At 40.8% G+C, this 27,231-nt stretch overlaps 1 protein-coding gene across 4 annotated transcripts in view; it reads left to right on the top strand.

The window, feature by feature from the left end:
* Positions 1-27,231, top strand: part of Kcnab1 (potassium voltage-gated channel subfamily A regulatory beta subunit 1) — a 388,256-nt gene that overhangs the window by 259,154 nt on the left and 101,871 nt on the right. For 3 of the 4 annotated variants that reach the window (XM_074073924.1, XM_074073925.1, XM_074073926.1), the window contains exon 2: positions 20,210-20,253. The exons of the other annotated variant lie outside the window; for it this stretch is intronic. In XM_074073924.1, coding sequence (XP_073930025.1) covers positions 20,210-20,253 — 44 coding nt within the window. The remainder of the gene's footprint in view (positions 1-20,209; positions 20,254-27,231) is intronic. 4 annotated transcript variants of the gene reach the window in all.

Genomic DNA, 27,231 nt, shown 5'->3' with positions numbered 1-27,231 from the left:
CTTAATAACACAAGAAATATGTTCATTGCCAACCCTCTACTGCTTCAAAACACTCAACAAGATGTAATAGAATAATTTGTTTTCTCCCAGTTACACTCTAAGGACCACGAGGTCAGGAACTGTGTCTGTCTTTCCTATTGCCCTGTGAGTCCTTGCACACAATAGACGTTCAACAAATGTGTTTGAAATAAGTGGCTGTAATAACAAATCTTACTGCAGTTGCACAAAAGAACTTTAGTCTGCACATGATATTTAATATTTTCCTTCCTACTTTTCCCTCAGTGTTCCTTCTCCTGCCCTCCCCTTTTGTTTATTACTTTAATAATTTCCATGAAATTACTTTCTAATTTCTTGTCCTGAATATGAGTGGAAATTTCAAAGAACAGAAACCAAATAAGAGCTTTCTTTTTAAGAAAACATTTGTCTCCACTTCTATTATATTTTAGTTTTTTTCTTTTCTTTTTCCTCCTCCTCTTCTTCTTCTCCTTTTTGCCACATAACTGCTAGGCAGGACATTTCAACAGGGTCCATCAGTCCACGTTCTTGAGAGCATACTAATGATGGATTGTCTATACCCCACTTGCTCCAGTTTATACAGCAGTTTCTGAAACTAATAATTCCAACAGTTATTGTCATGGTAATAACTCACATTTGAAAGAGCACCAAAGCTCCCTGAGCCCTTTCTCATTGTGGTTTATCTCAATGAATCTTCACAACTACCTATAAGCAGTTTAAGGCAGGCACTGTAGTTATACACATTTTACACACCAGACATTGAGGCTTAGGGAGGTTAAGTGACTAGCCCAGTGTCCATGTGCATAGTGGTCTGCCCTAGTGCTAGTGACAGGTAAAGACCAGCCTGAAAACAAGAGCTTCTTACTGTAGATCCCAGCCCCTCATCACTGCACTTTGTTTCACTTAAAATTTTATTTATTTTTTGATGGTAGGGGCAGAGTGAGAAAGGTCAGAAATTACTTCATGCAAAGCAATCTGATGTGGAGTCTGTTGTCTATCTGGAGGAAATGAAAAAGAAAGGTATCAGCCATGAAATAGATGAACTTAAGATTCAGAGGCAAAACTCTCTTGAGAGCTTTACTCGTAAACTTCACTTATGCCTGAAAGGTTCTGCTCCTGGTAACATCATTGCCAGACGGTGGTCAACTATTCTAACAACTGATTCTTCACTTGCAAATATGGCCAAAAAAAAAAGTATGAATTCTGCTGAAGTTAGGAGCTCTCTATACCTGCGGGGAACATACCCCGTGAGGTGGTTCCTATTGAGCTGTGCAGCCAAGCTGGGACCAGAGTGTTTATTCCATTTATCCAAACCCCTCGGGCTTGGCCTAGGCAGGCTGGAACTACCCCAAGACATGCCTTTCTGCTCTTCCACCTCCTGATTACTGAAATCAGAGTTTTGGATTCAAGGCCCAAATTCCCGTGATTCCACATGCCAGGTCTAGCCACTCATCTCTACAACAGATAACGAGGCATGGTGAAGACAGAGAAAGCAGACTTACTACACAGCTTGGGATATGCTGTGAGAAGAGACAGAGGCAAAGTAAGCACTCAGCTATCTTCAGGGTACAAACATGAGTTTTAGGTTTAAGTAGACAAAAGAACTGGGAGTCAAGGACAAAAGGTATGTGTAAACTGTCCCAGTCACAAATGTGTCCTGGTTGACCAGTTTCTCAGGTCGAGTACTCCAAGAAGGGTTCTGGAGAAGTTGTTAGCACTGTCTTCATTTGAGGGGAGCAATCTGGTTCCCATGAGATGATTTTTCCTGCTCCAGTGTTCAGCCTCATCATTATAGGTTATTGTCCTCATCTGGAGGGGTGGTCTGTCCTGCAAGTCACCTCTGCTCTGTCAGGAAGTTGTTATCGGTTCTGTCCTTTCTGGAATCCAAGGGGATCACAAAGTGACTACAAAGAGAATGGCTTAGAGAAAAGGCAGATACAAAATGAAGGAGAGATGCCATGCTTTTCTCCTGCTTTTAGTGAATTTGTGGGACTAAGCAGTCCATGTTTTTCAGCAAAAGCAGTTGAAGCACCTCTTACATTACACTGCAGGGACCAGCATTCGTGCTGCCCCTAGCCTTTGTGCCCATTCTCTCAAGGGCTCACCTTGCCCATAAAGCTGCCCCACCCCTTCTCATTCCAGCTCCTTTATGTAGCTGACTTCAGCAACTGGGGAGGCCTAGCTCTGTTTTTCACCCTAGTCACTTTCTTTTTCTCATCATAAAAGCAAATACGTGTTCAGAACAAAAAGCTTAGAAAATAAGAATATGCAGGAACTAGAAACCAACCATTATCTTTCCTCTAGAAGGACTATTTATATTTTTGAGTGAGTTTCCTTCTAGGTTTTTTTCTATTCATTTTTAAAGGACAAACTGCAACAAATTTTATAACTTGCTGTTTTCCATTTAACATGGTAATGAAAACATTTTCTTAAGTGTTAATGAAATCCTCTTTTAAATAATTTTAAATATTTACATAATAACCCATATACTGATAAAACTTAATGAGTCTCATATTATTAGTTTTCTTTCTTTCCTTATTATAAGTAATTACTATAAACTCTATATTTGTGCGTGAACCTAATTGCAGATCTTTGAATTTTTCTTCTAGATAGATTATGAAAAGTAGAAATATCAGGTCTTGACTCGAAACTCTTGATTCAATGCGGAAGAAAAGAGTAGCTCTTTGTCTATTCCTTAGTCTTGGCATGAGCAATGGGACTGTGTAACACAGAGTAGATAAGCAATAAATGACTCCTTGTATCAATGAATGGGCTTGATCCTATTAGAAGTATTTGCATTTTAAAAGAAGAAATTTGCTAACAAATGTATCTTAAAAATGTAGAAATTTTTTCAGTAATATTTATAAAATTTATGAAATAAAATTGTAGTGAATTCAGAACTATAGAGGAGGAACAAGAACTTATAACAAACATTAATCCAATCAATGCTGTGAAGACCATAGCCTCCCATGGTCAGAGTAAACACACGCTGCAATGACCCTTCCCAGAAATTTGGTCCAGTAAGATAACATGAGCCTGGCATTGTACTAAGACCCAAAACGTGAGACACAGTCTATCCTCAGGAAGGCCACACACTGTGAGACAGACGAATTCACCAGGCAGTGCACAAACTACCATGGAAAGGGCAGAGTTGAGAATCATAAGCACAGAGATGGAGAAAGCAACTAGCTCTCCCTAGGGAAACCTGGGACTTCAGAGCCCTGGGGACTATGGGGTTAGGCCTTGGATGAAGATATGTAAGATTCACATTCCAAACTGATGTACCGTGCAGTAATCAGAGGACCCAGAATGAAATGCTAACCTTCCCTCCCCCACCTCAGTCAGCACTTCTCCATGTTGTCCCTTTACACCTTAGTGGGAATAAGCAGCTCTGACTTCCTTCAGAGCAGAATTTGATAATGGGAAAAGAATAGAGCCTGAGAACTGGAGATACTCGAAAAAGGACAGGAGAGAATACCATTAAAAAGGAGAAAAATGTGGACAGCAGAAGCAGGGAGCCCAAGACAAGACCACTGAGCTGTATAATTGGCAAAGGGCGGTTATGCACACAGAATGCAATGCATAGGTAACCCTAGGTCCAAACACCAAAACCTCCCCATTATAGGAAGATGTGGCCTGGCACCAAATGAAGGTTACCTAACCTAATCCACAGTCTCCATCTTTTTCTAAAAGTTCTATGCCAAGTGTTAATCCCTTCTTATTTCACAGCTCTATTTTATTTGCTCTTAGGATACAGTCTATAGCAATTTTCAGACCATTCCCATCTGCTCTGGTAGAGGGGGTTAGGCTGGTTGCCAGAGCCTTGTAAATCTGGGATGCCAACTGCCTCTCTAACCCCATCCAGTCTGGCTCTCCCTTCACACACTGAGCCCCACCCACCCACCTCCTCTGGTCTCAACCTCTCCTCTGAGCCTCCTTGAACTAGAACTCTCCTCCTTGAGGTCTTTGCAAGACTGGTTCCTGCCATCCTGCCAGTGTCATCTCTTCTGAAATCTATCCCTGACCCCTTACCTTTGCCACTGTCCTGTTTCTGTGTTTTCAGAACACCTTTCATTCCCCTCTCCAAGACCCTCAAGCTGCAAATATGGTCTCTGCTAGCCACATGGCTCCACTCATCTCCAATCAGCAGAGCACACAAATGATTTCTTTTCTTTTTTCCTTTTTCCAAAAGCACACAAAAAAAAGGAAAGAAATCAGTTCTGATGAATTTTGAACCAATTCAAGTTACAAATTTCCTTCCATCTTATTTTCTTACCCTGTTGTTTCTGGCTGAGGGCTGATGGGGAGAGGAGGAAGATAAGTGGCAGTTCTCCAACTCCCACCACTGCCAGCACAGTGACATCAATCATCCAGAGACTGTGGAAAGCTACGGAGGTGGGGGCAGAACAAAGGGAAGACACTGTGAGTGCTATGCACAGCAACAAGACCTGCAGCAACTTTTATCTCCCCCCTTCTCCAGGCCTCCAAAAATGGCCAAACCAGGCAGGGATGCTATCCTGGGTCCCAGGACCCTTCTGAATGTGCTTGAGTCTTAGGGAATAGCTAATGATTGGGTAATTTCAGTGGGGAGAGCATGTGAAGAAGGGCAGAGCAGCAGAAAGAGCAGATACCTCAGCGCCACACACACTGCTCTGACACCCTGACTCTGCACTTGCTAGATGTGTGGGATCCGGTCTATTACTTAATTTCTTTCATCCCCCACCTCCTCATGAGTGCCTGCTTGGCAAGGTCTTGTGCATTTACATGTGTGCGTGTGTCATACATGTAGAACAAAGCTATGCACAGCAGGAGCTCCACATGTAGTTGTTGTTATTAAGAAGCTGAATTTAAGCAAAGACAAATTAACCAGAGGTGTATTTATTTTTACCCATTAAGTGAAAAAGAAACAAAACCTACATTAAATTTGGTTGTACTTTTCTATTTTTAAGTCAAAGGCATGTACTTTCACTTTGCTAAACATCCCAGGGGAGGCAAAGTAGAAATGAAAGATTTCCTCCATTGGCCATTTTGGCTTCATATTGTCCAAAACATTAGGTATAATTAGAATTTTTGCTAAAATAACCAGCCATGTAACTGCGATATTGTAGATAGTCCCACCTCCACAATAATTTTCCTTCTCATCTTGCCTTGATACCAGAACAGGATATTGACTCTTTGGAACCACATCAAAGAATTCTCAAACCTGCAGCTACTCTGCCATCGGCACTGGGCTCTATCCTATGAAATCCTGTCATCTAAGTCTTACTTAGGATCACTTAAGTCATTCAACTTGAATAAAGTACCAGCAGTGATTTTAACCAACTGGAATTTATTACTTTAACTTCCTGGGATGCATTAATTCATCAATGCAAAAAGCAAAATTATTTCACAGGATTCTGCCATGCAGTGATTAATTTTAAAATGCCTGAAGTCAATTTTAAAAACTTACTTGCATTGGTTAAAAAAAAAATCACCTTGGCCCACACAGAGGTAGCTTTGATTCCATTTTCAAGAAAATTTCTGTAAGGTTTTATTTAAAGGTCCTAAAAAATATCTTAGTCTGGTGCCTTAAAGTTTTACAAAAATGAAATCTTCTCTCCCTTCCCCCCTTCTGTGTGCCTATGACTTAGAGGCAGCAGATAAAATCAGGATTGGCACAGACACTTCTGTATCTAGAACAGCAATTCCTACCCTGTTGGAGTTCTAGTCACCACAAGGTCACAAAACCTCTTGCCCACCAGTCAGACACCACATCCTTGCTGGTCATCACACAATGAAGGCAAGTTCCCCACTTTAGAGGCATAGCTAAGATGCCAAGAAGAACTTTTAAAGCTAAAGTACAGATTGAAAAATGAATGTAAACTGAAACCAGAACTCCGGCCTGCCTAGTCACTAGCCATTTGTAACAAGGCTCAAAGAACCATGTGGGTCAACTACATTCAATTTCCACTAACTACCAGGTCAGGTTTCTGCCATCATTCTTGCCAGAGGATCATTCATCAACATCGAAGTCCACTGCTAGCTCTCAATGCATCTTGGTAAATACCTACTGAATAGAAAAACAATAAAACCAATGTGATGAAATTAAATACAAAGAAAGGGTGTTGGATTTAAGAGGTCCTCTATTTTGTTCTGCTGTTATTTACTTTCTGGGTCTAGTGTTCAGGTCTTTCCTCACTACATTTTTGGACCCATTCTAGTATTCAGTACTAGTTTCAGAGCTGCTGACTCATAACCCTGTAAGAAACAAATTTGCCAAGTAGAGTGCTTTTCCGTACAGTTCTTATCTTCAGCTCCCCAGTATCCAGTCAAAGACAGTCTACCCAAGTTAAGTCATTTCCTTTGTTGCCCCCTTGTTCTGTGTGGTATGTTATTCATTTGTAATGCAGTTAGATTAATTTCTGACAGTCTGCATGTCTTCTCAGTTTCCTCTGGCATCCTATTGGATTTTGTTTTAATTTGCATAGAATATAATTCACTTTTTATGTTTTTATAATTGTATGGGTTTTGATCAGCCCACAGTAACATACAGAACGGTTAAGTAAGCCCCCAAATCTCCTCTGCAGTCAACCTCTCTCTCCACCTCCAAACTGTTAACTGCTCAGCTGTTTTCAAATCCTCTGGTTTTGTCTTTGGCAAAATGCATATAAAGGCAATCAAACAATATGGAGCCCTTTGAGTCCGGCTTCTTTTGCTTAACAAAGTGCATCTGAGATGCATTCATATTACCGTGTGGGTCACAAATCAGTAGCTCCTTTTATTTCTGAATATCCCATCACATGAGTGTACCCTAAGTTGTTTATCCATTCATGCTTGGATGGACATCTGGGTGGTTTCCAGTTTTTGGTAATTATGAGTAAAGCTGCTATAAATATTTGAGTACATTTTTTGTGTGTGAACAGTTTTCCATTTACTTGGTTAAATACCTAGGAATAGAATTGCTGATTCATCCAGTATGAGTGTCTAACTTTGTAAGAAGCCCTCAAACTATTTTCCAAAGTAGGCTGCACATCTTGCATTTCTCCCAGCAACGTGTGGATCCATTTGCTCTGCATCTTCGCCAACTCTTGATACTGTGGGCCTGTGTTTGTTGTTTCTTTCTTTTTTATCTTACATATTCTAACAAGTAAGTGTTGGTCTCTCATTCATTTTAATTTGTTTTTCCCCACTGTCTAGTAATGTTGAGAATTTTTTCATATGCTTATTTGCCGCCAAATATTTCCTTTAGTGACATCTTCATTCTGTAATTTTGATTATTTTTATTGGATTTTTGCAATAAATTATTTTTATTTTCTTTTAATATGTAGCTTGTGTTTTTAATTTTTTGACAATGTTTTTCACACAATGAAAGTTGTAAATTTTTATTAAGCTTAATTTTTGTAGATTTGCATTAGTTTATCCTTTTTTGTACCGTACCTAAAAACTGTCAAATCCAAAGTCACAAAAATTTTCTCCATCTTTTTTTCTAGAAATTTCATAGTCTTATGTTTTACATTCATGTCTGCGATCCATTGTGAGTTAAGATATGAGGTTCATGCCAAGGTTTGTTTGTTCTTTCTTTCTTTCTAATTATGGGCAATTGTTTCATAGGTGATAGCACCATTCCTTGAAGCATACCTTTATCAAATTGTCTTTTCACTTTGTCAGTAATCAGTTAGCTGTATGGGGAAGGGGAACTCTTTCTGGCCTATGCATTCTGTTCCATTAACACGTACTTCATTCCTTTTGCCGATACCACACTGCCTTGATTAATATAGCTTTATATTAAATCTTTTTTAAATTTTTGGGAGAGGGCCAGGCTGGCCTCAAACTCATGGGCCTCCTGTCTCAGCCTCCCAAGTTCTGAGTACCACCAAGTACCCAAGTGTACCACCACACCTGGCTTTCTTTATATTAAATCTTGAAAAAAGGTAGCGTGAGCCCTCCAACTTTGCTGGTTTTTTTTTCAAATTGTTTTTAGATATTCTAGTTCCTTCACCTTGCCACATAAATTTTAGAACCACTTTGTTAATATTTATAAAATATTTTGCTAGAGCCAGACATGGTGGCTTATGCCTATAATCCAAGGTATTTTGAAGGGCAGAGATAGGAGGATCACAGTTTGAGGCTAGCTTGGGCAAAAAGTTAGTGAAACCCTATTTCAAAAAAAAATCTGGGCATGGTGGCACAAGTCTGTGAACCCAGCTACTCAGGAGGTGGAGGTAGGAGGATTGTATTTTCTTTCTTGGCCCAGGCAAAAACATGGGACTCTATCTGAAAAACAAATTAAAGTAAAAAAGGCTGGGGCATAGCTCAAGTGGTGGAGCACATGCCAAGCACAGGCCCCGAGTTCAAATCCCAGTACTGCCAAAGATTAGCACTTATTATACTTAATTCATAGATCAAAATGAGGGAAATTCATATTTTAACAATATTGAGTCCTATGGTCCATGAACATGGTGTTTTTCCACTTAGTTGGATACTCCAAAAGTTCACATGAGAGAAGTAAGAAGACTTCTCAGACTTTGTCAGTTGATCATTCATTTAGTCTGAAAGTTTTTACTTGTACCTACATTGTGCTATATGCTACAACAAAGGCAAGATAAATCAGGCTTGGATCTCCCATCAAGTAATTGAGAAAGGAAACAAGACATGGACAATTTTCACTATAGGCAAAAGGAAGGTGAAAAGCTAATCAAAGATAAACAGAGAAAAAGAGAGAGGATCTAGAGGCAGAAGAGCAGGAAAGAGCCATTAGTCACAAGGATCTGACCTGGTAGTAGTTATGAAGATGTCAATATGGTGGTGAGAGACGGTGCCAAAGGAAGCTCTTTGGTATTTGCTGTCAGGTTTTGGAGGCCAGAGGATGGGGCGGAGACAGAGATCTTTGGGGTTTGAACCTTGTTGCTTTTGCAGAGGGAGGGGTACTCACAAGTTGACATTCTGAATGTGAAATGTACATGAAAGATTTGAATGTGGTGATGTACAGATAGTTGAAAGCATTAGACTGACTGGAAGCAGAGTTAGGTCAAAGCTAAACATGAAAGTAGACCTTGGTCTTTGTTCCCCATCTTTCTCCAGCTCAGAGGCTGTAAATACTTGAGCACTGGGACTTGTCCCCATCCTCCTCCCCACCCCCACCACCGCCCCATTGGGAAGCAAGGGGCCAGGAGAAGAGTATGAGTGGAGATAGAAGGTATCCTGCTAAGCAGGCTCAGAAGCTCTAGCCTCTTGTAAAATTAAAAGGAGCCCTAACCACTATATTGGTTGCAAGAAAAATGAAAAGCTGAATTGTTTACTGCATTCTTTCACTAAAAGAGAGGACTGATACTCACTTTAGAAAGGAGAGAACAGCAAGAATGGAAAGGATGCCCATAGCTACCAGGGAAAGAGCTTGGACTCAAACCCATGTTTGTCTAATAACACCTTGAACTTGGAGAGCATTTCCCAAGTGTCAGGCACTGTCTTAAATGCTTTAATCCTCACCAAATCTCCACAACCACCCTGCTGTGAGGTGGTTCCCATGATTGTCCTCGTGGAGCAGATGTGGCCCAGAAGGTTCCATACATTTCCCCAAGATTTTACTGACAGCGAGTAAGAGAGACACTTCTGACCTGTACTGTACTCAGCTGCCCAGTGTTTTCCAGTAAACCAGAGCCTCCCTGGCCAACAAGAATGTCATAGTGAGTAACAGTGAAATCTTTATCCACAGCAAGACATGGCATTAGAGCACCCGCTATGAGTATGTCTGAACATCTACTGTGCACCCTGCCAATGCATCAGACAGGTCCCATCCCTCCTGGGGCTTGGTTTGGAAACAAAACAACCTCATACACAACAGGTCCAATATGTGCTGTGATGTATGACATTCTGACAGCAGATGTAAAGGATGTGGGTACACAGAGAAAACTGACATTAATTTTCTCTTTTCCTGTCAAGGAAAATGAAAGGCAAATTTACGCATTCTGGGTAAAAGACCCATCGTAAAATCACCCTCCTCCCAGTCTCAGCCTCTGCCAGGGGACTGTGTACTCTCTAAAGAGAAAGCAGAGGATTTACCTAAGAAAACAGACTCAGAAAGATATGGAGCCTGGAACATCCACTCATGCTTTTTACATTATTTGATCTTTGAAAGCTGTGCATCTCATTACAGTGGGAACCAATCATGACTCTCGTTATAAAGGAGATGATAGAGAAGGCTCTACCTTCCACTTTGGACTTTAGGTTTGAAAGTAAATCATCACCACTAAGTGAAGAAAACATTGAAACCTTTAGATCTGTCTTCCTAGCTTTGAAGATGGCCAGTATGTGTATTATATTTACTTAGTGATCTTAGACAAAACTTGGAAAGTATAAAGTATGTTCTTTACCCTTAAGGGTCTTCTTCCTTCATTCTCCCACTATTCCCCCTCCTCCTCACCATATGTTAGTGGGGAAAACTGCTTTCTCCTACTCTGCTGTCAGCATTCACCATAAAACACATCTGTGACTGGATGTGGTGGTTTTTCCCTACCCCATTCAATTCTGGGTTGTCCAACAATTTAGTTAAATTCTGACACTATTAGTACAGGACCCATAGAGGTTAAGGACCAGTCCCACAAGACTGACCCCATTTCAGACACCAATCAGGTGTCAGGCTACCTATAACTTATGTCCAACTTGGCTACAAATCAAAGATTTCCACGACTCCCTTCTCTTGTTTAATTATTAACTAGAATGACAGAATTCCAGAAGAGTATTTTACTCACTATTACTATTTTACTTACTATTACCTTTTTATAATAAAATTACATATAACCCAGCAATAGCTAGGTGGGAGAAATGCACAGGGCAAGGTAGGGGGAAGGGTGCAAGAGCCTCCATGCCCCCTCTGAACACACAACCCTCCACGAGTTCAACAGCCCAGAAGCTCACTGAAACTCCATTATGCAATTAAATTAAATCACTGGTTATTGGTGACCAACACAACCTTCAGCCTTTCTCCCTTCCTCAGAGGCAGGGGTGGGGAGTTGGTGGCAGGAAAGTTGAGGCTGGAAGTTCTAATCACATGCTTGATCCCCTTGGAAACCAGCCTCATCCTGAGATTCTCTAGGATCCCCAGCCATCAGTCATCTCATCATCACACAAAAAAACAACTGGAGAGCTTTGTACCAGGACAGGGGGAACAGAGACCACATCTCAAGTTCTTATTCTTCCATCCCTCTCAGATGTTTAGTGCTTTATGCACTCCAAACTGATGTAAGAAAAAGCTCTGACCCTCTGACAGCAGAGGGTGGTCCTGGACCAATATAGCACACCCCTGAGACAACAAAATTGCTTGCAGATTTACAAAAGAAATGTTATTTTATATTAAAACAAAAATAACTATCATATGAAGTAGAATATGAAAAAGTTTAGTGAGGGAGTCAGGTGAAAGTTATGAGAGATGCATTGTGCACGAGATAAGCCACTTCTTGCTAGCATCCGAGCCCCAGGATTGACAGATCCTCTCCTCTACCCTCAGGTGTAATCAGGGTGATATCCCCTCTGTAGCCAGTTGAGTAAGGACCTTGAGGGGTCCTGAATGGGAGGTCCATGAAGGCAAGAGCTTCATATTCAGTTGGAAATTACAGAAGCAACAGTCCTGAGTTTGGAAGTAAATCTGCTTAGAGCCTAAGAGTTATTTTTAATATATTATAATTAAATAAATAAGAAGGGATACTAAGCTGGGCCTGATGATGCTCGCAGCTACACAAGTGGTAGAGGCAGAAGTTCAAGGCCAGACCAGGCAAAGTTAGCAAAACCTTATCTCAAAAACCAAGTGAAAACAAAAGGGTTGGCTGGAGCATAGTTCAAGTGCTAGATACTTGTCTAGCAAATGCAAGGTCCTGGGTTTAGTCCCCAGTACCACAGAAAGAGGAGGGGGACGGGGAGACGGGGGAAGGGGAGGAGAAGTAGGAGGGATCCTGAACATCAACACCATAACTATATTATACACATTTTAAATAGTAGCATTCAATTCTGATTTTGAAAACTTTTAAGGATGGTCTTCCTCCCAGTTTAAAAAAAAAAGGTGCTGGTAAACTCAGTTGCTTTGTGGCAGATGGATGTTCCACCCAGAGGCATTTTGTAACAACTTATGCTTTCATGTGCTTGTGACATCCTTGATGCGTGAATCCCTCTGGCAGTCTTAGTGAAGCCTGCAGATGCCTTCTCAGCAAAAAGCTTTTAAATTTATAACATCAACTGCACAAATTCCAATTAAACTGAAAAGCAGTCAAAATATTTAAAAACTAAATTTGTGACCTAATAAGACATGCACTTCTTTATTAGTGTATTAAGTACACTAATACACTAATTGTGGGTTAAACACCACAATTTCCAAGTGGTTGTGAGTGTAACGTAGCTGAATGATTCTTTGAGATCTTCAAAGTGGCCGTGATATGACAGAAAAAGCCTGTAATGGGTGACAAAGTCACAGGGAATGTAACACCCTGGTTTCTTGACTGTTCTTCATTGAAGGAGGTGCTAGTTTTCAGCTAAAATTTGGTGAAAAATAAAGATGAATTTATTTCCATTCAAGTTCGTGGACCCCAAAATTAAATACCCTTGAGGAAGAGGTTCTAGAGTCTTCTAATTTGAGGCTCTTAGTTACTGGTTTCCAGCTTTTCTTGGTTGCTTCAGACAAAAAGGGCACTGGTAAGCTTTTATTTAAGTAATAAGTAGACCTGAGTGGGCATTTCTCAAACTCCACTTCCACAGAGCATCCAAATCTGTATAATTCTATCCATACAACTTTGTGTCACTTCTCCATTCTCCCCTTCGGATGTCATGGAAGCATGATTAATTCCTCAGACCCCATTATTTCTCGAAACTGCCTCCTTTGCCTCCCTTATCTGTCTTCATCCCCTAGTTCCCTCTTTTCAAATGACTCTGGCAAAGAATTTATAATCTGCATAAAGCAGATTCAGAATATTTGCAATGTCAGAGCACAAATCCATCCAGGCTGCAACACAACTAAGAAGGTCATTAGGTTGAAAGAGTGGGTGTTGCAAGACACAGAGGAAGCCCCCGGCCAGATTCAATACAGTATCCACCAGGGCTTGACATAGTACTTTTCCTAAGAAATAAGGAAGGCAGAAACAACTTGCACTTTTTGAACATGTAATTGTGCCACGGCTGGCGCCATATTTATATTTCCTCAATTAATCTTCAAAATAAATAATAGTGGACTATTGTTATCTCCATTTCTGAATGAGGACAGAGGCTTAAAGGGCTATGCAACACTATAGGTGCATATAGGTATGCACCAAGTTTGCGCATACCTGTAATCCCAGCTACTCAGGAGGTAGAGACAAGAGGATCACAAGTTTGAGGCCAGCCCAGGCAAAGTTAGAGAGACCCTATCTCAAAATAAACAAACAAACAAACAAAAGGGTTGAGGGCATAGTTCAAGTACAGCATTTGCCTAGCAAGTATGAGGCCCTTAGTTCAATGCCCAGTCCTGCAAAAAAAAAAGAAAGAAAGGAGGGAGGAAAGCAGAGAGAGAAGAAAAGAAGGAAGAAAGAGGAGAGGAAGGAAGGAAAAGAGAGAGAAGAAAAGAAAAGAAAGGCTATGTATGCAACCTGGCCAGTGCTACACATAGTTATAGCCCTCATTTGATTTCTGCATCACCCCATCTCCTTAGTTGTCCAGCCTGACTTTGCATTGACCTCACAAAGGGCATCAGCGACCTCCTGGAAGCTGAATGTGAAGGGCATGTCTCCATCCTCCCCAGGCTTGATCTCCCAGCTTCCTGCAGCTCTGCTGCCCACTCGCTCCCAGTGACTGTCTCCTGCTTGACGTCTGCACCAACACTTTCCTCATCTCCTGCTACATCTTTGGCTCCACTTCCTTCTCACTTCCTTTGCCAATGCACCTTGCCCTCTTCCAGCTGTAGAGCTAGAGCACCTCGAGCCCTCTCCCTGGCTTTCCTCTCTAACTAGCACTGCCTCTCCTGGTCGCTAACTCTGCCCACGGCACCTGTTACCCTCAACTCCCCCCAAAAAAACCCTTTCCCTAGTATGGGTAACCTGAATATCTCCTGGGTGTTTTGACTCCCATGTACCAAAAGGGAGTTAAAACCATTCTGTTTCTCAGTAAACCCTACTTCAGTGAAAAGCACCCTCTCCTCCCAGCTGCCCAAGTCAAAAACCTAAGATGGGCCCATCACTCCTTCTATTCCACCCTACATGCAGTCACACACTAAATCCTGCTAGGAATATCTGAAGGCTTCCCTAGTCTACCTCCACTAAGACCTACTTCAAGATGCTATCATGTCTTTCCAGGTTACCTGGCTCCTCCCTTCAGCCCGTTCACCCTGCTGACATGTTTCAGTACTTTCCATTACCCCTCCATATGAAGCCCTACACCTGTGGCCTCGTCTGTAGCTCTGGAAGATCTGGCTCCTGCTTCCCTCCCTCATCTGCCATTACCCTACTTATGTTTTCTGTCCTTCTGTCCTTCTGCTGCACTGAACTTCTAGTTCTTCAATTGCCTCTGCTTCTTCCAGTCTCTGAGTCTTTGCACCTGCTTCCCTCCATTTAGAATGCTAGTCCCTGCTCTAATCACTAAATTACTTCCTACTCTTGAGCTGGTGGTATGGCTCAAGTGATAAAGCACCTGCCTAGCAAGCATAAGGTCATGAGTTCAGTGCCAAAGAGAAAGAAAGAAAAAACCCTACTCCTAGCTTCAGATCTATTTAAATGCCACTTTCCTGGAGAAGTTTCTCCTGACCACCCAGACTAGGTCAGCATCCTCAACATCCCAATGTTACATTTAGATCATAGACTTTTGAGTTTTTGTTTTGTTTTGTTGTTGTTTGTTTCAGATAGGGACTCACTCTACAGCCCAGGTTGACTTCAAACTCACAATCCTCCTGCTTCTGCCTGACGAATACTGGAATTACAGGTGTGTACCACCATACCCAGTATCATGATATCCTTTTATTTGCTTTTATAATTTTTGGAATTTATACATAAATCAGGGCTGGTGGAGTGGCTCAAGTGCTAGAATGCCTGCCTAGTAAGTATGAGGCCATGAATTCAAACCTCAGTACACCAAAAAATATTTTTTTTACTTAAATTAAACAGAGCTTAGTTGAGCAAAGAACAATTCATGAACCGCCATCCCTCAAAACAAGAACAGGGTGCCAGGCACTGGTGGCTAATGCCTGTAATCCTAGCTACTCAGGAGGCAGAGATCAGGAGGATCATGGTTCGAGGCCAGCCCAAGCAAATAGTTCACAAGACCCTATCTTGAAAACACTTCACAAACATAGGGCTGGTAGAGTGGGTCAAGGTGAAAGCCCTGAGTTCAAGCTCCAGTACCACAAAACAAAAACAAAAACAAAAAAACCAAGAACAGGTTCAGACAGCTTCATTGGCCTTATTCAAACATGTTCTAATCAGCGGGCATCCTGGGACTGACTGAGACTCAGCTGCTGGGATTGGCTAAAACCCAGCTATTTGTTACAAAAGCATGCTCCGAGGTTGGGCTTTCAGCTAATTTGCATACTGTTTAGTTGTAGTTCACTACTCAAGGACTCAGATTACCCAGGCATCCTGAGACCACACATAGTCAAATAATTAATTCACCATTTAATATCTGTCTCCCCTCCAATGATGGAAGCTGCATGAAGACAACAGCTCTCTGCTACTCAGCCCATCTTCAACACCTAGCATAAGGCTTGGTACATAGTTGAAATTTAGTACATCTCTTTTAAACTAATTAATTATAGAAAAAAATCTCTTTTTCCGTACTTCTCTAGACTCTTCCAGAATGATACAGGGAATGGGTGATTTTATATGTCCCAAGAAAACAAGGAAGGGCCTGGTTGGAATTTACAACTACAATAACTTAAATCTTTAAATCAAATAATTTGAAAGAATCTTAATCTCCTTTGTTGCTACTTAAAGATAGGAATAAAGCAACTTTCACAGTGCTACTTGTCAATGTGTGTCATCAAAATGCATGGTCATTTGAAATACATTGATATTAAAAACTTTTTTCCAAGGGAAAAAAATGCATGGCTAAATCCTTTATGTGGCTTGTGGTTTCCAAATGAGTTGTTACTCACTTACCAACAGTCATGAAGAGTGCTCTTACAAGAAAATTTTATCACCTTCATGTAGTCACCTTCCTAGTGTCCAAAAGTTCATCCCTCTTCAGCATCATTTGCAGCTGGATGACAAATGAGCATGGTTTTAGTTCTGGATTGTTAAAGAAAAGTTAAATATCAATTTATTACAAAAAACAAACCCTAAATTTGAATAGTAACTTCCAGGTAAGTCACGACACACAACAGTGTGACTTGGAGGGATGAGAAAGATGTTCAAATAGAGTGAGATAGCAAGTGATATAATGGTCTGATCACATGGAAACCAGGTCACACTGGGTTTCTGCTGCCTCCGCAGCACTGGAGCCCTTTGCATATGCTTTCCGTCCATCCCTGCTGTGTCAACCTTTAAATCAGGGATTCTGTCCCACGCAATATGCTTCTTTCTTGGTCAAGTGCAGGCACATATTTTAGCTAGCTACTCCTCTCTTCCTAGCAGTTTAAAACTGTGAATAATGTCTCAGATGCACATACCCAGAAGCAAGCAACTTAAAACAACACATTTGGGCTGCTAATCTTCTGCTTTTAGCATCTTTGATTTGTAAAGGAACTGTGAGCAGGAGAGTGGTATATGATTCTGTGCTGAAGTGACACTCGATTTCAGTTCTCACTATTCCATGATTGCCTTAAAAGCAAAAAGAGCTGGGTGGATGGTCCATAAAACGATGCTAGAAATTACATTTAATGCCTCGGCCATGGAACTAACCATTGGTCTAAAATAAGCTGGGGTATGTATTCACTGAGTGGAGAGCCTGCCTCCTGAAAGAAAGGAAAAACATAGCCCTCAAGTTCTCCAGAAGCTTTGTTTTTCCTCCAGATGTCTTTACTGAAGCCTTAAGGTTTAGGATTTCCAAAATATGACTGACAAAACTGAGTGCCCCGTGCAACCATATTGATGTCATTCATTTCTAATATTAGCAGCAGAGCGCTTCAGGTTCACCTGGGAAAGTGGAGCTTTTATTTTTGAGTTGAACAAGAGCAGATACTAAAAATGAACGGGGTGAGACTTCCTTCTTTATATCTGACACAGATAAAATAGGTAAACCTGTGCAGTGCAACTATTTTGAATCAAATGTGAAAGGAATTCAATCTCATTGGAACTTTAATTTACTTATAGAAATTTTATGTAGCCTTGCTCACCTAAACACTGATGAATTAAGAAATAAAATGAAATCATACAAAGTTGTTTTGTTGCACAATGTCACACAAAATTGTGAAATGTTTGTGTAAATTCCATGCAGGCAAGATGAAGGTTTCAGGGGATGTGTTGCAGCCAGCATGACTGGTAAAATTGGTCATTATTTGATATTACAGTTCTATAAACAACCACTGGATCACACACCTTGACCTCATTAGGTCACATGGGTCAGATTCGTGGGCTTCCATTACCAGCAGAGTTTAAATGGATCGGAGTAGTTGCACAGTTATCACATCTCTACTTAGTGTTGTGCAGAAGTGGATAGAGGCAGGAAGATGCAGATGTGCCACTTATAATAACAGAAATGGTGTTGGAATTCAATACCCTGAACAAGACACAGTTCCTACTACCATCTCCATTTACACAGTGAGTGGCACCACTGTGTGTCAAGAGTACTTTACTAGTACAAGTCTCACAAAGAGATTTACACCAGAAAATGCCTCTCACTTGAAAAATGACCATGAAAATTGGGTGGCCTTTCTCTCTAGATAAAAAATATATTTATATAAAGAGTAATAAGAATTAAGGAGTTAAATGTGGTGATATATCACCACTGTGTCCATATTTGTCTGTAATTGAATTTCCTTACATTTAAATTTTTTCTAAGGCTTTTGTTCCAAAAAAAGAAACTGTCCTGTGTGTTTAAACAGCATTGGCAAGAAAATGGGCCATATTTAGTTCTTGCTAGTCTGCAGTTTGTTTTTGCTGACATTCCTCAAGTCTTCTAAACCCAGAGCTGAGTGATCATTATCTTCCTAAGTCACTGTCATAGGGAAAATAAGGCAGGTCTCCCCACTGTGGTGGCTGAGCTGTTTGTTGCTCAGTAAGTACCCAGTAATATAAGCTTGCTTTTTTTTGTTTGTTGGAAAAATCTCTGGACTGCAGAGCCTTAGCCTTAGAATCATCTTGCTTTGCATGTTTTTTGCACCTCTCCATTGTTCTCAGAATCACTGAAAGACATTAAAATGACATGAAAACCTTTATCAAGATAAGCACAAAGTTGTGTGAATACAAGCCACCCACCCCCAACACCCCAACAATTCCCGTGGTCGAGCACACCCCACTGTACTGTGATGACATTTGCTTTCCTATGTTCCTCACTGAACTCTAGGATCCCTAAGGTAGAGAGCTGTACCTTCTTCTTCTCTGTATCTCCGTGACCTTGTACATTGCCTGGAACATGGTATTGAATATTTACTGATTCATCAGTGCTGAATGTCTCTATCTGGAAGACTAAGATACTTGTATTTTACTTTTGTTTTTGTTCTTTTCCTCTTGCTTCCATTTTGATTTGGTCTTTTTTATTCTTTCTACTGCATAGCTTTTGCTCTAGATTCCTACCACTTAAAATCAGTAGACTTGTAGATTGCAAAGAAAGGTCTTCTGGCTGCACATCCTATGGGTTTCTGAGAAATTACTAAAAGGACAATGTCTTATGAAAATTAATTTCATGAAATTAGTCCAATCATTTTTCTCTTATTTATTTCTCTCATTTAGAACTTAAGATATTTTTCACATGTACCTTTATGTGAGTTTCCTTCCAGTAGGAAATATCCAATTAATATGAGGAAAATTATCACCACATCACTCTCTCCTGAGAGTCAGCAGAGTCAGAAAGCAACAAAATTCATGATGCCTTGTATTTATTTATTGAGCAACACATTAGTATGTATTATAACATTCTGTGCCGATAACAGAGATGCTAAATGAATGGCACAGATAGCAACACTCCATCTTACTAATAGAGAAATTGAACTTAGGAAAGGAAAGGAAGTCTTTGACACAAGGTCACCCAGCTAGTTATGACAATGGGTCAGAACCCCAGGCCTCTCCGCTCTTTGCTTGTGATGCACGTTGAACCAGGAAGGACATGTGTTTCTTAGGTGCTAGTTTATAGATAGCAATGATAAGCAAAGGAAAGAACTATGATTCAAAAACAAGAGCACTAATTAATTGCTAACTCTAAAGCAGCCAGAACTGACACAAATTGAGGAGAACCAGCTGGAGAAGTGAGCTGTGTCACTGGTTGGCAGTTGTGTGTGTTGTTTTGTCTGACATAGAAGCAAGGAAGTAAATTATATTCTTATGAAAGTATCTGATCAGCGAATAAGGGAAGCCCTTTTCTCTGATGTTACAATCATTTCAGTCTTGCCTCCTTAGTTTGGACCCTTACACTGATTCTATGGGGCATTGTCTCCTTGACAGCTGTCAGTCAGAAGAGAAAAATGGGTTGGATCTGGATTTCCACAAAGACTTACAGGCAAATAAATACTAACACTTGTAGTTCCATCTCTATTTAGAAACAAAAATAAATCCTTTCCTTGATGAACATTTGGGGATGAAAACAAAAAAGTATTGAAGAAGAAAAGAAAAATAATTTTTAAAAGGATTATCTGATTTCCCTGTAGTAATTTCATGTAGCCTTGCATTAAAAATAGAATACAGCTTAGATACCCATTGTAAATGACCTGTTTTAGAAGTCTGTTGGTCAACAGGTCCACAGACAGTTATTAAGGGCCTACTGTGTGCCAGGCCTGTGATGAATAATGAATGATTAGTTGGTGAAGAAGGTAAATTTCCTTGCTCTAGAGGAACTCAGATTCTAGAAGAAGGGAGAAAGACAATAAATATGCAAGTAAATTAATAAAGAGGTAATTTGGGACTGGAGAGCTGTGTTTTGTGGTGGATGTTTTACTCTTCTACTGAGTCTGAGTAGATTTTGAGTTTCTCAGGGATGAAATAGCTAAGAAAGAGAGAGGCTTCCTAAGACCACAAGTACCTCTGCCTCTGCTCTTCTCAAGAAAGATATAATATTCAGAGCTAAATGTGTATGGTTTCGCCCAAGAAAGCAATGACCATGTGTTGCTGTATTTTTATTCTAGGAATCTTGGAAAATCAGGACTCAGAGTTTCTTGCTTGGGTCTTGGTAAGTACTTGGGGTGTCTTGTGGGGGTGGCTGTCAGGTGGGAGACTGGAGAGGCACCAGGGAATGACTACAGCACAGGTTGGGGTGTGGTTTCAGGTGAGAAGGTGACTTCCTGGCCAGCGTTGCCCCATATCTGAGCCTTTCCCTGCCCAACACAACCCTCTCCCTCTCAAGGCCCAAAGAGCCACTATGTTCCTGGTGTCTTATGAGGACCCACCAAGCAGAAAGCAATCTTAGAGGAGGGGACTCATGCTCCTATCTCATTTAGCAAGTGTGAAGGATCTTATGGTATACATTTGTGTATTCACCTCACATTGCCCTCAGTTTACCTGAAATTTTCTCTCTATCCTTATTTTTCCTTTACCTAATTTTATCTCTTATTTTCTAATATTATATATTTGATTTATATTTATAATCTGCTTTAAATTCTTAGGAGGCAAAGTGCGGTAATACATACATATATACGTTAATAAATAAAAAATTGTTATTCATAGAACAGGGGATATGGCACTTGCCTAGCATGTACTAGACCCTAGATTTTATTCCCAGTACCACACAAAAAAACATAATTCCTCCCAGAAAAAGGAATGTTTAAAAAAGACTAAGGAGTGGTGGCAATTCTAACAGCATAGGGATGACTCTGAAATAGTGAGATCTAAGTATGAGACATTGGGACACACAAGGTTTCCAGCTATGCCCCAGACATAGGCAAAGGCAGCCAGGGTTTTCAGGCCACTCAACACCATCAGAGCTACACTTGCAGCTTAAGAAAGTCTAGACCAGAACACTAGCTGAGGAAATAGTGAAAAGTGGTCAGATCATAGCCGTGCTTCATGGGTAGAACCTGGAAGATTTTCTGTTGGATTCCATGTAGGACATGACAGAAACAGAGAAAAGTCAATGGTAACTCTAAAATTTTTTGTCTGAGCAAAAGAAAGGACAGAATTACTAGTATATGAGGTATGGAAGAATGAGGGAGAAGAGAGACTGGGAGATTAATTTGGGACATATTAAGTTTGAAACACCTATTACATATCCAAGAAGAGTGACACGAGTAAATGGGTATGTGAATTTAAAGTTTACAAGAGAGATCTGGGCTAGACGTACAAAGTTGGGAGTATTTAACATGTTACTACTTAAGCCAGGGTACACCAAGACACACTCATAGGGAGTGACTACAGATAATATGGAAAACTGAAGCATGTGAGACCTAAGGTTTCCAGCATTAGAAAAATTGAGAAATGAGGAAGAGCCAGCAAAGAAAACTGAAACTAACCAGTGCAGGAATAGGAGAGTCAAGAGAGAATGGAATCCTGGAACCCATGTAAAGAAAACATTTCAAGGAGCTTAGAGTGACCAGTCCTGCCAAGTGCTGCTTGTAAATCAAGCAAGATGAGGGTCAAGAATTGGCTATCAGGTTTAGGAACACAGAGACCACTGATGACTTTGAAAAGATGAATTTTAGTGGAGTAGTAGAGGCTAAGACACTGTTAGGTTAGGCTCAGGGGAGAATAGAAAAAGAAAAGCTTGAGCCTGCTCTTTTGATGATGATTACTACAAAGAGAAGCAGAAAAATGGAGTAGCACTGGATGGACAGGTATGGTCAGAGAGGTTTTCCTTACACATGTAAAAAAATGACAGCATAGTCAAATGCAGATGGGGAAATCCTTTTGAGAAGATGAAGAGTGATCAGGAAAAGGAGAAAGGAAAATATCCAAGAGGTTTTTCAAGGGCACAAGAGAAAGGTAGGATGAGAAAAGGCAGAGTTAGTGAGCTTTGCGGCTAGGAGGAGAGAATGGTAGCGATGTGGAGGCATCTCGTTGAGATTGTCTTCTGTTGCTACTGTGTTCTTATGGAAATCAGAAGCAGGTGTTGGAGGCTTGAAGAGGGAGTGCACAGAAGACTGAATAAACCAGGGAAGTGCATCATGGGGGCCAGATAGCTCTGGAGCATGCCTAAGACTCATGCTAATAACTTTGAAATGGGATGGTCTCTGTAGCCATGCTCAGCTGTGCAGGTACAGGTGGGATTTTTAAAGTAAGAAGGAGAGAGAAACAAAAGAGGGTTTTCGCAAAGCAATTATGACAATGATAGAGGGAGGAAAATGAGGACTAGACCCAGGAACTAAAATGAGGAAGCTGCGGGACAGTGAAAAATGGCTAGGATCCATGAATGGTGTGCCCCAGAGGGAAAAAGGACTGTCGGAGTAATGGCGTTAGAGTAAGTTGAAAGGATAGAAAGTGGTGGTTGCAGAGGCAAATGTTTGAAATTGAAATGATGTAGGAGTTCAGCTATCGGCAATGATGTGTCCTTTGGAGAGTGGCTGAGATTATGTAGAAGACAAAATCAGTGGAGGAGGTCACGGAACCAACAGATGGAGGTGCAGAGAAGGATCATCTTCAGAGTCATTGAAATCACTAAAAAGTATGGAAAACTAGTATTGGAGAGTGACCATGAGAAGGAGCTAAAATCTCCAAAGAATGAGAGGGAGTGAAATTGGCAAGGGTAAATGCAACATGGGATCTAAAGGATGTGAGATTCGAAGCTGGTGTGTAGACAGAAGATATTTCACCTCTGTCAGGCTGTCAGGTTCTTCCTCATGATCTGACTTGGGAGGTAAAGATAATTTTTGTTTACAATTAAACAAGGATTTAATGGTCTAGGGTATTTTGGCATTTTCTAATTTCTGTCTCTGATCTTGTTACTGCTTAGTTGTATTTGCAAGACCATGGAAATTCATTATCAGGACAATCTGACCCTAGGTTTTTTAAGAATGTGCAAGTATTCATTACTTATTATTATTTATTACTAGCCAAAAATTTTAAATATAATGAATTAAAAATATATAAATTAAGAAGCATAGTGAAAAAAATCATTGATCAATTATCTTTGAGTTGCTATCTATGTTGGAAAATAGTTTAGTCAATAAATACATAGAGTAGAAAGTTCAATCAAAAACCCTTAAGAATATAACAAATTCGGGTGCCCATGAAATGCTACATGTGAATGAGTCTCCAGGGGACAGACTGCAGTTTGCTTGTTTGTTTAAACTCAAGGTATATAAACTGTAGGTGTTTTAGTGAACTCTGAAGCAGGCTTGATTCAGAAGCAAGGAGTCTTGATTTGAGCTTCCAGTTTTTCTGAGAGCCTGAATATTTGAGATGCTGCAGTAAAAAAAAATAGAACAAAACAAGGTGGTTCATGAGACTGACTGGCTTTATTCAAAAGAGTTAGCAAAGCTTGACAGCATGAATAGGCACTCCTTGAACTTTTCTGAGTGCCTCTATAAGCCAGAGGAGACAAAATATGCATAGAAAGGAATAATGTACCAGCCTTGGATAATTTGTCAGGCTCTGCAGACCCCAGCTGTCAAATCCAGGTGGAACTGGGTTTACTGCCTTAGGTTTGGGTGTTAGCTTGTCATGGACCATGTTCAATTAAGGCTTTGGAAATTATTAAAACTTCCAGGCAATCAAAAGACTACTGATGTCTTCTATTGAAATACTTTAAAGGCCTTAGTTAAAGCTAACAGTTCCATCTTCCTTCTTTACCAGAAAAGGAGCAGCAAGGAATTCCTTGCCCTGACAAACTTCCTTTTGATAAACAAGAAAAGCATGTGTAAGTGGGAGCAGAATTGTGAGATAATTTGAGGGTGAACTGATTATGTATCTGAAAGAACACAATTCTACCAAGGGGAAAAAATGTGGGGTGGGGGGGCGCAAATTGAACAGCCAATCCCACCTGTATTGCTGTGACTAGGCTGATGTGTAAAAACACTGCCCACTGCCAAAGCACCTGAAATCAAAGAAACTAAGGGGAAAGGAATAACTATACCAGCACATGATTCCAAATTATTCCCTTCTATTAGAAGGTGGGATTGTCTTATGTAGAAATTACATATTCATTCACTCTTAAGAAGCATTTATGCAGCTAGACCCTGGGCTTAGTTAATGAGGATGCTAAAATGAAGACAGCAAGCATCCTACTGTCAAGTTGCTCACAGTGTAGTAGGAGTTGTTCAGCATGCAAAAGAAACTGTAAGTATATTTGATAGTTCCCTTCCTGGAGAGCACAGAGTGAACCAAGCTTAAGGAAGTTCTCCTGGGAGATTCAGGACAGATTCACAGTCAGGTGTCATTTGACTGAGACTTGAAGTGAGAATCAAATGCAGAGGAGGGCAATGAACTCAAGACAGCACAGCAATGCCTGGAAGGACACCCCATGGAAGGGAAGGGCTTGGGGAACTAGTCATATGGATGGAATATGGTGAGTGCCAGGTGATAGGGAAAGCAGGAAATAAGGCTAGAAGGTAAGCAAGGCCTGGGATGAGGACCCTAGTTTGCCTTGCTAAGGCATTTAGCTCTTACCCTTTGGGTCTCTGGAGTTCTTCCAAGTCCTAAGGTCCCGAGATCTTAGGGAAGGCTTGGGGAATAGGCAGAGACAGGCCTTCACCTTTCTTCACCCTTCTTTACTTGACACACTTCCATAAAAGCAGCTCCACTTGATCTTCATATCTTATTTTTTTAACAATGGACTTCATTTTTTAGGCAGTTTCCTACTCCCTGTCCCCACACACACAACTTCCCCACCAGAGTGGCACATTTGTCACAATCAGTGAACCTGCATTGACACATTATCACCCAAAAGTTCATGGCTGATATTAGGGTTCACTCTTGCTACTGTGTATTCTATGGGTGTTGACAAATGTGTAATGGCGTGGATCTACCTTGACAGCATCAGACAGAGTAGTCTTGCTGCCTTCCAAATTCTCTCTGTTCTGCCTCCCCTCTAACCTCTAAAAACCAATGATCTTTTCATTGCCCTCATAGTTTTGCCATTTTCACAATGTCATCAAGGGGGATTCATATAGTATGCAGCCTTTTCAGATTGGTTTCTTCACTTGGATGTGCATTTAAGTTTTCTCCATCCCTTCTCATGGCTTATTTCTTTTTAGGGCTTTATATTACTATTTGGAGAGGGGGAAAGGTATCCAATGCCTAAAAGAAGTTTAAAACCTTGATTTTGCTTTTGAAGAGCCCTTGAAAAAGTTGGATCAGTAATAGGATATGATCAAATGTGTTAGAATTACTTGGGGCCAATGATATAGAGACTACACTAAAGGGAAAAGGGTTGAGCCAGGTACTGGTGGCCCTCTTCTATAATCCTGCTACTTGAGATTGAGAGGAATGCAGTTCTAGGCCATCTGTGGCAAATAGTTCATGAGACCCCCATCTCCAAAATAACCAGAGCAAAATATACTGGAGGTATGGCTCAAGCAGTAGAGCACCTGATTGGAAGTGTAAAGCCCTAAGTTCAAGCACCAGTCCCACCAAAACAAAAAAAGTAATAAAAACTAAAAGAAAAGAAAGGGTTGAGATGAGGGATAGATTAATCATGAGTCAATGATGAATGAGGTAGTTGTATGAAAGATGTCAGGGAAGGAGGTTATTATTTATGAAGATCCATAAACAGGATTGATAACCTTGAGATACAGAATAGGAGGGATTCCTGAGCAGAGGGGGATGCCCAGTCTCATGGATTGGGCATGGGGTGAATGAACTGAAATCTTAGATGAAATGCAAGAGAGAGCTGTGAGAGCCGAGAATACTCTATAGGGAGTGATGATCAGACTCAGTCTGTGGCTGGAGTCTGCTCCCATTTCCTGCGTAGGGAACAGGAAATGTTTCTCTCTTTTCCTCTCTTCCTCCCCACCCTAATCTATATATTATCCTGTTATACTAAAATAAATCCTTGCTAAAACAAAAAAAAGAAGAAGAAGAAGTAGAAGAAACAAAAAGCCTGTGACTTTGGGCTTCAGAAGGGTAGAGAATAACGGGAGCACTGGAGAGACCTCCCCCCACCCCCAAGCCTGGAAATGAGACTCAGGAAGTTCTAAGAATGAGCCAATAGTTGTCATTGAGGTCACCTGGAAAACAAAAGACAGAGATGTTGGGAAAGGTTTAGGACATCTGTCCCGGGCAGCCAGCAGACCGGATGCCCCCTGACTATCTGTTTTCTCTATGCACCTGTTGTGCCTTTAGCAGGTCACAGTAGCTAGCAAGCATTAGGTGCTCAAAATATTTGTTGAATGAATGACCGGTTAGATGGGTCAATCTACTGGGTAATAGTGAGGATCCAACTGAAATCAGAAAACATGAATTGCCAAGGTCCAGCCAGTACAACTCTTTGGCATGGCAATGAAGTGGCAACATTTCTATGAATAAATGGAAATAGTGGGTAGGGAGGAGAACTAGAGAGCCCAGCATTAAGGATTGTCCTAAAAGAGGGTCAGGGACCAGGGAGTCTGCCACAAACACACAGTGAAATGGAGTCTAGGCTATGTTGGAACTCAAAGCTATCTCGAATGGCCTCTCACTCTACAGGTAGAAAAGGTCATCTGTCCGTGTTCTGAGTTGATCCACAGAGCCTCACATGAGAATCAGGAGGCCAGTGGATGATTGGTTAGATGGTTGTCATTGAGGTCATCCATGGGAGGTAGCTGTCTTACAGGGACTTGCAAGAGGTTGTCTTCATCCCACACCATTCACTGTGGGTGATGTGCTTCCTGACAGATAAGATGCTTGCAAGGACAAAAACATGACATGCTTCCATTTCACGTGTCAACTTGACTGGGCCATGAGATGCCCAGATATTTTATCAAACATTATTCTGGGTATGTTTGTGAAAGTGTTTCTGGGTAAGATTAACCTTTAAATCAGCAGACTGAATAAAGCAGCTGGTCCTGGCTTATGTGGGTGGGTCTCACTCAATCTGCAGAAAGTCCTGAATAGAATAAAAAGTTGAAATATTCTGTGAATAAGAGAGAACTCTTCCTGCCAGACTGCTTTGAGATGGGAACTTAGTTTTTCTGGCCTTTACACTCAGACAGAAACATCAGCTCTTCTTGGGTCTTGAGCTCACTGGCTTCAGACTAGAACCATAACATTTCAGAGCAGATCTTGGGTTTCTTAGTCTTCG

The sequence above is a fragment of the Castor canadensis genome, chromosome 5, assembly GCF_047511655.1.
Source record: "Castor canadensis chromosome 5, mCasCan1.hap1v2, whole genome shotgun sequence".
Classification (NCBI taxonomy): domain Eukaryota; kingdom Metazoa; phylum Chordata; class Mammalia; order Rodentia; family Castoridae; genus Castor; species Castor canadensis.
The sequence above is the reverse complement of the archived record's forward strand: the minus strand, read 5'-3'. Positions and strand labels throughout refer to the sequence as shown.